At 38.3% G+C, this 15,668-nt stretch overlaps 1 protein-coding gene across 2 annotated transcripts in view; it reads left to right on the forward strand.

The window, feature by feature from the left end:
* ankrd52b (ankyrin repeat domain 52b) overlaps positions 1 to 15,319 on the forward strand; it is a 43,380-nt gene extending 28,061 nt beyond the window's left edge. The window contains exons 20-28 of one of the 2 annotated variants that reach the window (XM_077204404.1): positions 2,281 to 2,398; positions 7,357 to 7,576; positions 8,062 to 8,149; positions 8,242 to 8,325; positions 9,171 to 9,316; positions 9,437 to 9,519; positions 11,109 to 11,191; positions 11,280 to 11,371; positions 13,460 to 15,319. In XM_077204404.1, coding sequence (XP_077060519.1) covers positions 2,281 to 2,398; positions 7,357 to 7,576; positions 8,062 to 8,149; positions 8,242 to 8,325; positions 9,171 to 9,316; positions 9,437 to 9,519; positions 11,109 to 11,191; positions 11,280 to 11,371; positions 13,460 to 13,644 — 1,099 coding nt within the window. In that variant the 3' untranslated portion in view covers positions 13,645 to 15,319. Of the gene's footprint in view, positions 1 to 2,280; positions 2,399 to 7,356; positions 7,577 to 8,061; positions 8,150 to 8,241; positions 8,326 to 9,170; positions 9,317 to 9,436; positions 9,520 to 11,108; positions 11,192 to 11,279; positions 11,372 to 13,459 lie in introns of those variants that run through there. The other variant, XM_077204406.1, reaches the window with a different exon arrangement.
* Positions 15,320 to 15,668: the final 349 nt, after the last annotated feature.

Consider the following 15,668-nt stretch of genomic DNA (forward strand, 5'->3'; position numbering starts at 1 on the left):
AAAAAAGGAGTATTCGCGTCTATATAAACATAGACATTATAAACTGAAAAGCGGGCCTGTCCCCATTCGCGCCGCAGAATTTTTTTACGCGCGTAAAGCCCCGTTCACACCGCCAGCGACTTTGTCGCTGTATGTCGCTAGGCTCTGAACTGTCAAGTCGCTTGTGGGCGTTCGTAGTGCTGTCGCTATAATGTTATTGGTAGACTGCACGTCTGGCCATATCTATACAAAATACGATCACAAGTGATACATACAACTATACAATTTTAATTTGACTAGGAATTAGGCTCAAAAGTAACAGTATATGCTGTTATATGCTGGGAGAGTGTTTTTATATTACCACAGAAGTGTTCAGTAGATTAAATAATTTACTAGATTAACGATCGATCAATCAACAAATTAAACTCACTCGTACTGTCATAAATTACTAAAACGTCATTCGAATTTGACAAATAATCGATTTTCTTGTCCCTAATAGACAACGTATTGCAGGGGAAACTGTAAAATGAACTGCAGCAGTGCTAAACTTGCATCATAAAACTACACCACTCGAACTATAAATGTATGAATTAAACTCACTGAGACTCTCGACAGTTTCTTTTCCATGCATCATTTTATTATATGATGATGCATGGAAAAGTTCGGAGCACAGGTTATTTCGCGGGTTGCTCTCTCCTCGCCAGATGACGAAGGTTTTACAAGTTGTTTCTTATTGTTTATTTGCTATTCTGCACTAGGTTAGCCCATCAGTGGGATCACGGTAACATGTTTAAGTACCTGCAGCATCATGCACTCATGTGTAAATGTGTTTCCATGAGGTTTTCAAAAATAAAGCAATCTTGAGGAAAGTGTACCCCTGTGAAAATATATTCATAATTTATAATATTTATATTCAAGTTCATAGATTTGATATTTATATTGTAATTGAAAACAACCCTGTGAGAAATTCATAGTAAAGTTCATAAAAAGTAAAAAGTTCATAGAATTAAAATTGATGGAGAAGGTTAGACTATTTCCTTCAGAAAGATCGTTGGTTAGCTAGCTCATTTAAAATATCCTAAACTTTTTTGACCCTGCCTCTTAAAAGAATCTGAATCGGGAATCGTTAGGAACCGGAATCGAAACAAGGAATCGAAATCGGAATCGTTCAAATTCAAACGATACCCAACCCTAGCAGAGAGTCTGTCAAGGCTGTTAACAAGTTCAATTGTCTAAATAGTCCTGTATATGAGTAGCCTCTTTCTCACTATACCCCATTTAATGCAGCCATGTTTTGGTGAAAAGAAAAACCACAGTCACTAAATTCAAGCTGTGTTTCCATGCGAGAAAGTCCACAACATCCAACTTAGACTGTGGCATCACCATGTTTACCTGTGCTGTTCATTTGCCACATATTTCTGCTGAAACAGCTCAGAGTGTTAGTGGGTTGATTCATCTTCCTCATCCATTGCTCCTCTTCAAGACCACAGTTCAGTGTTATTTTCATGGACTGTCTTTCTAGTGATGCACTTCAAAGGCTTTTGCTGGTCTGTCTTGGGGAACTTGTCACCCACAGTGTCAAACTCTGGTGTGTTCCTCTCAATAAGAATGGGTTAGAAAGGTTTTGGGGTAAGGGTTGGGTTACAGTTACTGGTATAGTTAACAGTGTAACTACAAATGTTAATTAAATGCAAGTATTTGCCATATGGCAACAATTAATTTCTACTAGGGGTGTAACGATACACTCAGCTCACGATTCGATACGTATCACGGTATTTTAAACAAATATTTTGATTTCTTCTTTTCAGAAAATTAATACAGCAATATTTATTTATTTTTGGTTTGCATGAGTTCTAAGTATAAAGATCTATCAATTTCTAAAAGAAATATGCTTTTAAATAGGAAAGAAAATCATTTTATAGAAAAACAATTTGTTGACAATTTTCCATTGTGATACAGCGTTGCCATAAAGCAACGTTCCCTAAGTACCCGGGAAAAAATCTTTTTTGATTTGTTTAAAGCTATTTCATAGAACAAAATGCATACCATAGAGGGTTACATGTAATTACAATGCACCAGTATGTATGGACAAAATAAGTAAATTGTGTCATATGGTTAAGTACCCAAATGAAGTGAACCAAATTACAATTACTTTATTAATATGCCTGATCAGAATGTGGTGGGAATTTAGACGCATTAATATTTTATATTGTTTCCCCCCATCTTTCTCTTTCTCTCGGTTTCCTTTTTTGCATTGTTTAAAGTATTGCTATTGTAAGCATAGTTTGGTGGTATCAATAGGACTCCACTGATGTTGGCAACACTGGGCGGTCACATTGACTGTGTCCACATGCTGCTGGAGAGAGGAAGTAAACCAGACACTGGAGACCGAAGAAGCCGCACTGCTTTACATCGCGCAGTAAGTTTATGTACTGTGTGTATATATGCATGCATGTGTTTGGTTTGTGTATCTGAATATTTATTGAATATTTACACATTATCGGGCTGGAATTTGGCAATTAGAACATGCTTGTTTACATGCTTGAATGTTTAAAAAATATATATTTTTCACAAATTTGACATTGTTGCAGCTCGTCTCTTCCCAGTCTGTCAGTAACGCTTTGGGGTGCATTTCCCATTTAACGACATAACTCGCTGATTAACTACTATAGTACGATACATCGTTGAAGAAATCAACTAGCTAGTCACGACTGTTTCCCAAAACCGTACTGTCGCAAATTTGACGTTCAACCACGCTGGTTAATGATGTCACACACATGGTGGAGTAATAACTACTTTTAATTAATCTGTTCGATTAAAGATCGAATTAATGACAGGCTTATGCTATAAATTATAGACATTTGATGCAGTTTATTTATGCTATAAATTATGGACATTCCAGTTGATGCAGAAGATTGGTTGCCCCTCACAGTTGCTCAACATCATAGCCTCCTTTCATGATGACATGAAGGGGATAATAAGCTGTGTTGGGGCGTCAAACAAGGATGTGTACTTGCCCCAACCTTGTTTGGCATCTTCTTCTCCATGCTGCTAACATTTGCCTCTAGACACTTGTAAGGGGATTTACAGTTAGGACCCAAGGACCAGATGTTTGAATGAAGACCTGGAGTCAGAATTATAATAAATTAAAGAAAAGATTTACTGAAGATAGTTTGCAGTTTCATCAGTAGAAGTCAGCTTCAAGACTCGCCTATCTAAGATACGTCCTTGCTTCAGGTTTCAGTTTCTGATTGGCTAAGAACACATATAGTCTAAGCAAATTTCCACACATGGATAGATAGGAGGTATGTCGCCACTCGGACACCCCGACCCTGGAGTTAGGCACGTCGTGACCTTCCAGGTCGCAGATTTGGGTTGCTGGGTCCCAGCCTGTCCAGAACAACTCTAATAATGCCAGTGGTTCCTTAACCTGTAACCAGGAAGACTAACACACACACCGACAAACAGCTTTTCCAAGGTTGGATTTGGCCAGGCTCTAACTATAAACAGGAGAGTCTTCTCAAACACAAAACGAGTCCATATTTCATTTATGGAAGCCCGGCTAAATAAGCAAGCACTGTTACTGCATTCAGATATCAAATACAGACATTAAAGAATACATGAAAAGAACATTTTCAGTAATCACACTGGTAACTTCTATAACAAAGTAAAATCTCCAGAGAAGTCATTCAATTCATTTGATATTTAGAAGGAAACATATTGATGTTTCCTAGTTCTAGAAGACTCGTTCTAGACAACGAGGTGCTAGAAAACACTGACCACTTCACGTACCTGGGCTCCACCATCATTAGTCACCTGTCGCTTGACAAAGAAATAAACCCTATTCGCACGGGATTAGTATTATCTGGGGACCTCGTGTGAATTAGAAATTACCCCCCCCCAACACCGCACATTCGCACGGGATAAGCAAAGCCTGTGATTTTACTTGAATTTACTGACTTATCACCCGGATATGATGTCAATAGGCTATTGCTTGGAACTATCTTGTCGTTATTATAGGTCTAGCTGTATGATATATCATAAAAAGAAGAATGTGCCTTACCGCATACTGCTATACATGTCATTCATCTCCATCTAACCATTCTTTTTGTTTTCGCTCTTCTGATGGTTTTCAGTTTTCTCTTTCTGCAAATTGTATAGTTGTACGGTGTATAGAGATATGATCCAGCACCCAAAATACTACCAACACACTCCCACGCAGACTCCATTCTTCGCGAAAGATGGATAAAAAGGCGCACAGGAAACAAAAACCTTGAAAAAATTATATACGACCCCGGCAAATCACAGAGATGCGGATTCGCACAGGACTAATATTATCACAGGACCTCGGTGTTCGGGGAAATTTGGTAGGTCATTTGCGGGGGAATTTTTACTTTACAAATTACAGACATGGCCGATTCGCGCGAGATTAAGATCACGGACAACCTCCGCAATTATTACAAATGACTAGAGGTCACCAGGTAAAACTAATCCCGTGCGAATAAGGCTATAGACACACGTATTGCAAGAGCTTCTGCAGTATTGTCCAAACTCAGCAAGAAAGTGTGGGACAACAATAACATCACATTGAACACCAAACTCGAGTATGCGTTCTCAGCACCTTGCTGTATAGCAGTGAAACCTGGACGACATACGCCAGACAGGAAAACCGCTTGGAGAGTTTCCATCTCAGCTGCCTGCGTCGAATCCTTGGTATAACCTGGGAAGACAAGGCCACCAACACATCTGTCCTGGAACAGACAAACTCCCACAGCATGCACCTTTTGCTAACTCAACGTCGGCTCCGTGGGATAGGTCATGTGTGCCGTATGAAGGACGGCCGTATTCCCAAGGATACACTGTATGGTGAACTAGCTACAGGACACCGACAACTAGGCAGACCAGCACTGCGTTAAAAGGATGTTTTCAAGCGTGATTTGAAAACCACTGGTATAAACCTAGAGACCTGGGAGTCACTTGCAGAAAATCGCAGCGCATGGAGAACCACAGTAAGTGATGGAATCCAAAGGGGAGAAGTGAAGAGACTCCAGCGGTCGAAAGACAAAAGAAGTCGCAGGAAGAAGGTGAAACAAAGCCATGACTCCAACCCACCATCCAGCTTTGTGTGCTCAAATTGCGGCAGAGACTCCCATGCACGGAAAGCACTGCTGAGCCACTCCAGATGATGCCTACAACAAGATTGATTGAAAAAGATAAAGAAGGCGCAGCCATTGTCTTTCGAGACAGAAGAGGCCTACTATGGACATGGCATCTGAGGAATAGTTGTAACTTTTCTCAGTCGTTTTGCTTTATTTCCAGATTGGATCATAGGCTGGTTCTTGCGTACTAGAAACTAGAGCACGTTCACACATGCGCGCACTCTTTAAAAGCGACGCTTTAAATCTCTTCACAAACTAAAAGATGTAAATTAAATTTTATATGAATATATATTTTATATATCTATTTGAAATGAAAGATATAGATTGTACTGAATGTCAGCTTGCTTATTTTGCTCAAGATAAGGATTTATTAAGTCCACGTCATGCAAACAAGAGAGCTGGTCAAGATCTGTCGTTTTAACCACACAACTTTGTGATGTTCGTTTGCAAATGTTCGTTAGAACTATGGTTTCAAACACCGACTCGTTGAACTACAGTATGCTGAGAACGACAGAGCTTGTGACCATAGTTGGCAAACGATTATTTTGGGAAACGCACCCCTGTCTCTATGAAGCTCCTCCTTCTGAAAAGCACACTGTGCTCTGATTGGTCGGCTGGAGCAGTGTGTTGTGATTGGTCAAGCGTTTCGAGTGTGTTTGGGAAATGTCCCGCTCCTTACCATAAACGCCAGTTTAACACACTACTAACTAACTCAATCAGGCCCCGCCCCTTTATTCTGCATATTAATTATTTAAATGACGAATATATATTGTGACGTGTTCGTTCTCAGAAGAAAACTCAAGACTACAATGAAGTTGAAACCGTGACACCGATATAGAGAATAACTCCCGCTGGAGGGACTTTCGGGCAACATTACACTCTAAAGAAAGATGAACATGTAAAAAAGGATAATAGGTCATTTTCAGGAGTGTTGGCAGAGAACCTGATTCTGCAAAAGGAAATCATATTTCTTGGTCTTTACGCAGCCCCTTCAAACCAATCATTGCATCTAAATAATCCTACGAGATACCCTTTCCATAGGTATTTTTAGTCCTTCTGTTTCACATTTGGCAAACATACATTGCGGGTTGAAATCATCTCCGAAATTAGCTTAGCTGGACACTTGGGCTTAAATGTGGTGAAGATGTCAGCAGATCTAAGCTCTATAGTGAGGACGGTTCAACACATGTGGCCTAATTATAGGAGTCATTGGCCGTGCAAAGGCTCCCTTTACTCCTGTGTTTTCCGTGATCGGATTTACGATCGAATCTCACTTGAGATTCACACAGTAAGTGACTGTGAACTGCGAACAGATCACCTAAAGCCCATGCAGAGGTGTTCTGGGATGGATTTAATGAAGGTATATGTGTGGTGCCTTATACAGATTTAGCTGAGGTTTTATTCTGCTCTCACAATGTGAAGGAGAACAGACACTGCGCTTCTGCAGTTTACACACCTGCTTCAATCCACAATATCTGATTATCAATCAAATTATTTCACTTGGAATTTCACATTCACATTTCTCTTTCCACACAGAGCAACTTTTTAAAATCATAAATATATGAGTTTGAAAAAATAACAATCAATTGTTTTCCACTAAAATGTATTTTGCCTTGTTGCTTGAATTCACAGCAGAAGCAGTTATTTTAACTTTTTGCTTTTTGGACAGGATTTTGTAGGGCGGGACTTGATTTTGTCCATGAGGAATTGATTGGATGGCTCTCTAACCCAGAATGCATGTGGTTACTGAGAGGACAGCTGTCACTGAGTGTTGTGTTACATTTTGGTCCACACTTAGGGGTGAAAAAAATACAATTCATGTCTCGGGACATATTTTATCTTCTCTCTCTCTCTCTCTGTGTGTGTGTGTGTGTGTGTGTGTGTGTGTGTGTGTGTGTGTGTGTGTAAACGACTATTTTTCGTCGTGAAATGCTCAATTTAGATGGCAGCTCTGATAACTTATGCATTCATTATGGGCACAATTTGGAGTTTCTTTTAGTGCTACAAATTTCACTCAGAAATGTAAAAAATATTTAACAATTGAAAGCTGTTTTCTTGTAAAACATACTCCAATTGTCTTTATTTTATTTTGAACTTAAAAAAAACATATTTTTTATAGTGTAGTAGAAAATTAAACTAAGAATACCAAAAGCGCTTGAAAATGATTATGCAATGCGAGTAAAGCAAACTGAATTTCAGTGTCCTCTGTGTGTTTCAGGCAGTAGTCGGGAATGAGGAGTGTGTCTCAGCTTTGCTGGTGCATGGAGCCTTCGCTCTGTGCCGGGACGTTCATGGCAGAAGCCCTTTGCATTTGGCTTCCTCTTGTGGTCATGCAGGACTATTGCGGCCCTTACTGGATGCAGCGTCACTTTCTGACCCCCTTGACTCTCTGCTAGACTACAGTGCTTACACACCCACTCACTGCGCTGCTTACCATGGTAAAATCCCATTCTATAACCTTTAATAAATGCTAGAGCAATGGAGAAACATCAGTTGAGATTTATACCAATGAATGACAAATCTTTCATTTTCTACCTAAAATTAAAGTTGGCATGATGTGCTATTGTCTTTTCATTCCTACTGTGATGTATAAGCAAGTGAAACGCTTCTGGACCAAGAACAAATGTGGGCGGGGCTTGATGTTGTCCTTGAGGAATTGATTGGATGGTTGTGGTTTGCTATTGGCTGATCTCATGTGAGTGACAGGTTGCCCCGCCCTCGTCATCAGAAAAGGGACAAGATGCTGCAATCAAAGAATATGAAGGCATATGAATTTAAAAATAACAATAATGATTTGCACGGATAAATCATTTATAATAATTATTGCCATATTACATAAAAAAAAACATTTGATTTCATGGTGAGTTTAAAGAAACATACTGTATTTACAAGTCATGTAAAAAAAAAAATGTTTTACACACAGGGCAAAATGATTGTCTCGAAGTTTTACTTGAATATAGACCATCAAGCTTCCAGGAAGGAAATGCCTTTACACCACTGCACTGTGCACTGTGAGTGAACCTCTCCTGTCCGTCTTCAAAAGTTTTCTGTACAAAACACACATTTTTCATGACGAGAACATTTCCTGTGTCTTCCTCCACAGAATCACTGGTCACGATGGTGCCGCTCAACTGCTTGTTGAAACTATAGGAACAGAGATCATGAACCTCAGAGATGCCAAAGGAAGGTGTGTGTGTGTCTGTTGCTCCGTTAAAACTATTTAAGTATAGTTAATATAGTTAGAGAGCGAAACAGTTGGTTTACAGTAGGTCACCAACCACTTCGGATAAACAAGAGGGTTTCTTTTTAAAAGCTAATGTCAAAAATCCACCGATATTTCAGAAAGATTATTATTATTATCCATTAATTAGATTTTTGGGATATTACCTTTCATGTAGTGTGTAATAGAGCTGTTTGTGACTGTATGTGTGACTGTAAGGTCTGCAAAGTTCTGCACAGAACAAATAAAGTTTTTGTCTCCCGAAAGAAAGAAGTGATTCTGAACTGAAACGAGTCGTCAGTAATTCCAGTCTCACTTCCTGCTCAATCTGCGTTGGTTTGTAACAGATTTGCGTAATGCCAGTCTATGTTCTTCATCGGCTGCCATGAACAACGTCTACTTTGACCCTCAAACACTGTAGTTTATCTGAGACTGGAAGAGTTTGGTTCGTGTTGTTCATGTGGAGAAGACGCTGTTTTCTGCTGATAAAGCAAATCCACTTTGATGAGATTGATACGGTAAAACCGACGCCATCGTTACTGTTCGTATCACTGAGTATCAAGAGCTGAGGAAGATACAGAGCTGAAACTCCGATATGCTAATGAGCGTTTAGATTCTGACATGGTCGACCAATCACAACAGACTGGGCAATCTGACCAATCAGAGCAGAGCAGCTCTCAGAGAGGCGGGGTTTAGAGAGACTGAATCCTTGATGGAACCGTTTCAGACACTGAGAGGAAAGAGCTGATGCTGCAATGGATATTATGAGAAAGTAGGGGCACTCTAATATTCTCAGTGTATTTTGTCTACAGGACTCCACTACATGCATCTGCACATGCAGGAAATATGGCAGCACTTCATCTGGCGTTGACCTGCGGTTCAGATGTAAACTCAGTCGATTACACCGGACGCTCTCCATTAATGGTTGCTGCTGAAAATGGGCATACGTCTGCTGTCGGTTTGTATTGTTTTTATTGTCTAGTTCTTTCTATTAACGTGTGTAGAGTGGTTGTGTGTTATCTTTAAGATGTTATCTTTAGAAGTCTTATTGATCTGCTCAAACCTTATTTGTTTCTAGACGTCTTGCTTCATCAGTCCAGAGCGAACCTCTCACTGCTGGACATCAACAGGAACTCTGCACTTCACTTGGCTTGTAGAAGAGTAATGTACCCTAGCTCTCATAGTGTCTTATATTACACAACATGTTCTGATTATCAGTGGCTACGTTTAAATGCAACCAAATAATCCGTTAGTAATCGGATTGATGACTCAATCGGACTGAAAAGCCTTCATGTAAACGTCTTAATCCATCGGATTTTGCTTGATCTGAATTAAATTCCGATCGGATTGAAAGGGCTGGTTTATTCCTTTTCTAATCTGATCGAGAGAACATGTAAACACTTGATCGGATTGAAAACCAAAACCTCAATGATGTAGAAATAGCGCAACGACGTATAACGCGCTGAACGAGCTGTTCTTCCTGTTGAATAAAGTGTCATATAAATGAGTTTTCCGTTTTTCTAAAATTCTCCTTTCACTCCTCAGCGTCTATGAAGTGGAGCAGGACAGCGTCCCACCAGTGGTTGTTTCAGACTATCATCCACAGACGATCGGTTTTGGGCATTTTTACAGCGTTATAAATATAATCAGCACAGTACACCGGTTCATATGCTCACTGTCTCCAAATTATGACCAGAAATGGATAAATATCAATTCTGCTGTTTAAAACAAATAAAGAACCTATGTAAGAGAATAGTTATTATGTGCAAACAGCGGGAAACTTGCTTATATTCGTGCAGTGTGCACCAATATAAAAAAATTATTACGATTTGAAGACTGTGACATATAAACGCGCACATCAACCCGATCACATGTTTAGTGTTCATGTAAAGACTAGACTTGTAGTCAAGACCGCCTAAACCGAGACCAAGACACTACCAAGACCAAGTCGAGACCGGAGGGAAAAAAAACAGACTAGTGTTGAAGCTAAGCAAGAACTTGTAAGATTTTGTTTTGCATTGCCTGCCCATCTCTGCCGATTTCGAAGTCTCCAAATGAATCCATTCTGCAATTTTTAAATATATAATTATATTTTTAAAAACGAAATTATAGGCTTAAGTGCAGGATCCGAAAGTTGGTCGTTTTGTCACTATGGTTACACACACACACACACACACACACACACACACACACACACACACACACACACACACACACACACACACACACACACACACACACACACACACACACACACACACACACCGTTGGCGGTACGTCATCTGTCAGTTGTTACCGAAAAAATCTCCTGAATGAAGTTAAAACCCATCATGTCACTGATATGTGTTTTACTAAATATTAATACATCAAAAACTATACATGATATTTGTTTTTTAAATCAAGTGATCAAAGTGCTCGTTGCCGCTGCGATCAGTGGCGCGGATACAGTGTTTTCTTTGACGCGCGCTTCAATCCGTTGCGGAAATCGTCGTGGATATTGTAGTATTGTATTGCTAAATCCCCCGACCACTATGTCGGTCTGAGACAGCGAGACCTAGACAAGACCGAGTGGTCCGATTGCAAGACAAGACCAAAGACCGTCAAAGACGTGACAAGACCGAGACCCCGTAAAAGTGGTCTTGAGACATACATCACTAGTAAACACTACATTCAGATTCATCAATCAAATCGCAAAACAAAAGTTGTGCATGTAAACATAGCCAATGATCATCACGTGTTTAACTCAACAGGGTCATGAAATGTGTGCTCTTCTCATTCTGGCTGAGATCGACGACCCCTCACTCATCAATGCCACAAATAGTGCACTTCAAACGTGAGCATTCCCATATTATATAGTGTAGATGTGTGTTGATCGTTTGGTTATTTTCACAGTTGAAGTTTTTCTATCCACACACCACTAGGCCTCTGCATATTGCAGCGAGAAATGGTCTTGCCACCGTGGTTGAGGTTCTGCTTACTCGAGGTGCAGCGCTTCTGGCCCTCGATGAAGATGGTGAGTTCTCCATTGCCAAGCTACAGCCAACAGAATCAACTTCACCCATAGTCATTAGTATTGAGTGATCGATTTTGTGTTTGAAGAGACTGTAGTTGCTCACCAATCGCTAGTTTAATTATCTTTTCTGGTTCACCATTTCTTTACATGGCGTGCCGTTATATAGTGACAAGTCCTAAATCTTCTTGCATGTTAATCTAAGTTTTTGTCTCGATAATGACGAGGGACTTGTCATTCTGTCAGTCACTTGGTTTGTATTTCCATTTCAAGTCGGGTTGCCCATCCAACAGTAGAATCTTTTTTAAAGGTGCAGTGTGTGATTTTTTGCAGCATCTAGTGGTGAGGTTACGAATTGCAACCAACAAAAGTTACGGTGGCCGACAGGAAAATATGTCATCGTCTGAGACAGCAGAGAGTAGCAGTTCAGCAATGAGGTTTCTTTACAAGGATAAATGAAGAAATTATGTTTATTATGTTAAACTATATGTTATTGCGAATATTATTGTTACTTGTATTATTTGTTGTATATTATTCAGACTTGTATATTATTAATTGTTACTTAGTGTTTTATTCGCTGAACTAAGCTTGCTTCCTTGCACGAAGAGCAACATAGTAAAGAAATGCGTTTGTCCGTTTAGGGCTACTGTAGAAACATGTCGGCGCATTTCAATGTAAGGGAACCCGTGGTGTGTGTAGATAGAAACTGCTCATTCTAAGGTAATACAAATATAACGGTTCATTAACTAAGGTCTTTATACACGACTGAAAATTTTATACACAGAAACCAGCTCTGTAGCGCTGTGTGTTCGCTGTCGGCTACGGTAGAAACATGACGACACAATATGTCGACCTCCATAGAAGGGGGCGCCCGCGGTTATGGAGATATAAATGTCTCATTCTAAGGTAATAAAAACATAACGGTTCATTATGCAAGGTCTTTATACACCACTGAAAACATGGTTATGGATCTTATATTGCATTTCTGCCAATAGATCCTCAGAAATATTACACATTGCACCTTTAAATCCAAAAATCCTGCTCCACACTGCCGAATTCTTCATGTCATGCAGCATGTTTGCTTTCAAAAACGTTTTCTTGATGTTTAAATTCATCATGTTGCCTGGTTAGGACATAACTCATTTTTAAACTAGAAAAATAATGTGCATTTTTTCTGTCTTCTTTAAATTCAGTATGTGTTGTTGAGAAACTAATTAAAAGTAGCAACCGTGCTAACTTAATTAAATTTTTCAGCCATAATTCAGCTGTTTTTAAAACTGGTTTCCAATAACAAAAGCCAATATATTGTGAAAAAATGCTATATTGTACATTTCCAGCTAAAAGGGAACATTCTTCTTGCAAAGATGTGAACAAATGTTCCTTCTCTAACATTAATAGAATGTTCATTCAAAGTCATCAGGTCATTAATAATCTTCTAAAAGCCTTTGCACAAAAATATTGGTAACACTTTAATTTAGGGTCCAATTCCTACAATTAACTCGTTGCTTAGTACTTATAAAGCACATATTAACGCTTTATTCTGCATGGCCATATTCTACATCCCATAATCCAAATCCACCCAATACCTAAACTTGACAACTACCTTACTAACTGTTAATAAGCAGTAATGAGGAGTTTACTGGGGCTAAATGGACCATAAACTAAAGTGTGACCAAAACATCTCTACGTCATTCATGGAATGTTTTTTATGAAACAGTTTAGTTGGACTTTTGTCCAAAATTTATAAATGTTATTACTTGTTTTCGGAACGTTCAGAGAACATTCAAAAGTAACGTTCCCATAATTTTTTCAAAATGATAAAATAGGAATGTTCCTTTAAAAGTAAACACTAAAGAAGGTTTTCTGAAGAATATGGATCACCAAACAGATGATGGACCCGAGTGACTAAAGTAAAATAATGGCCATTTTTGAAATATGTTTTATAACGTTAGCAAAAAAACACTTTATGATTCTTACATTAAATAATTTTTGTCAATAATTAACATGCTAGGAAAACTTATCCTTACACAATACTTGTGTTTGAAATGTTTTCATGAGTATTTGCACACATTAATTGTGCCATGTTTTCAGGTCATACTCCAGCGTTGGCGTGCGCTCCTAATAAAGATGTGGCGGACTGCTTGGCTCTCATCATTTCCACTATGAAGCCTTTTTCTGCTGGCACCAGCTGTGGCGTCAGTCTGATGAAGCACTGTGGCATTGCTGTATCCCATCAGCCCTTGTCCAACATACAACTGATTACAGAGGAACCGTAGGACTGAGTGAACACCAAACTATCTACCTTTAACAAACTGCAACGCTCCTTCCTATCCAGACAGAAGGTATTGGAATGTACTGTCTATTATACAACACTACTGTTTTAGCATCATGCAGTATATACAGTAACATATTCATGTGTAGTGCAATAAATCTTTAACAAATGCCACCATTCCATTATATGCTGAATTCCTCCTTAATAACCAGCCGTAGAAAGTCACTTCTTTTATTAGAGTACAATATCTGCTACTGTTTTTGCATCATATAGTATACAAGGGCATAAATGTATTAATTTGTGGTTGCATGTGTGGGTACTATAAATGACATTTTTTTACAGTGCCGTCACTTTTATCTTAGCCTATTACTAAGATTTCCCAGCTTTTTTTTTGACACTTTTTATGCATTTCTGAAGAGGAATTTCACCCTACAAACTCCTGACATGCCCCACACAACACCATCACGCCAAAATAAGTCACTCATAGATTATGTATACTTGTCATCCTATTTTACAGGCATAAATACTGTAATTCATAACACCTTCTTCAATAACCTAAACAATACAAACTTAAATTACCTAAATTACACACAGGGTATCGCTATTGCCATTCATGTTTTAGCTGTAACACACAAAAAAATGTCAAGGTTGCACTCCTTTTATTTATTTATTTCAATCATCATTTATTGTTAGTAAAAGGTTCTTGTAAACTTTATCATCTGATACTGTTAACTACAGTAGATTAGCACAATATGTTTTTAATAAAACCTAAAGAAAAAATAAAGTATTCTGATATAGAAGTGTCTGAATTCTGACCTAAAAATTATTATTTTCATGTCATAAGAAACTACCTTGTTTTTTTTTTATATATCAGCATATCTCCAAGTTATGTCCTCAACTTTTTCTGATCTACTCTGCTAATTTATGACAGTAGGACTGATCTGATTTGCCGTATTCATTTTAATAGCTCATCTTAGTGAAGTTCAGTAGATTTGTCACAAACAACTGAACAAAAGTTGAACCAATTTTCATAATAAATCTCCTTCTAATATTAATTATAAACTGGAAATGCATTATAATTATGCAGCACAGTTGTATGTTAATCATGATGGGATTTGCACTATGTAATCAATAACCATAGGGGTATTACAGAACAGATCGTTCAGTCCTGGCTACTGGATTGGTCAAAACTGCGTTGTAGCCATGACAAAAAAATCATAATATATTAATAGGTAAAACACAGTTATCTTTACGTTTACTTTATCACTGAGCAGCCCAGCTGATGGAACCATTTCATATAAGCAAAAAGGCTCTCAATTCTGTGCCGTATTATGAATATAAACATGGTCAATGACTTTTGACTATATTGACCTTGTTACTTAAATATTGCATAGAGGTCGAAGTTCTTATCTAGTTAACGCGGTTTGAGGTTCAAACCAGGGGCATTTGGCAGAAATTATGATTTATTTTTTTGTAACATTTTTATAAATTTATAAATGTACAAGTTTCCAGGTCAAAGACATTGGAAATCTATTAGGTGAAATCTATTATTGAGTGATTTTAGCCACAAGATTTTGTGAAAGGTAAATGTGATCGTGCCATTACGGTCTCAAAATTGAGAGCATTAATCAGCAAACCAGAACAATTTTTGTATGTTTACATTAAAACTGTCACAAAAATGTCTCATGTTTTTGTCTTTTTATTTAATTTTTTTGCATTGGTTCAAATATATAACTACAATAATACAGTGACATGCGGAGCCCCAAAGGGGACATGGTGATGGAAAAAAAGATGCGAGGAAACAAAAAGTGTTTGCTTGTAAATCTTTCGCGAGAGACTTTGCTTTCGCTTGCAAAACTTTTGCGATAAGCTTTTCATATTTTTAATATTTAATTTAAATATAAATTAATATGTTCAATTAGTAGGGTCATAAACAAATATCCCCTCAGGACATTATTTTTTGACTTTCCTCCTGTATTTCGCCTTCTCTCCTAACAGTCATGCCATGAACTAGGAACTCAATGTGAA

Source organism: Siphateles boraxobius, unplaced genomic scaffold, assembly GCF_051911475.1.
Source record: "Siphateles boraxobius isolate OS27281-9 unplaced genomic scaffold, OSU_SipBor_1 5, whole genome shotgun sequence".
NCBI lineage: Eukaryota > Metazoa > Chordata > Actinopteri > Cypriniformes > Leuciscidae > Siphateles > Siphateles boraxobius.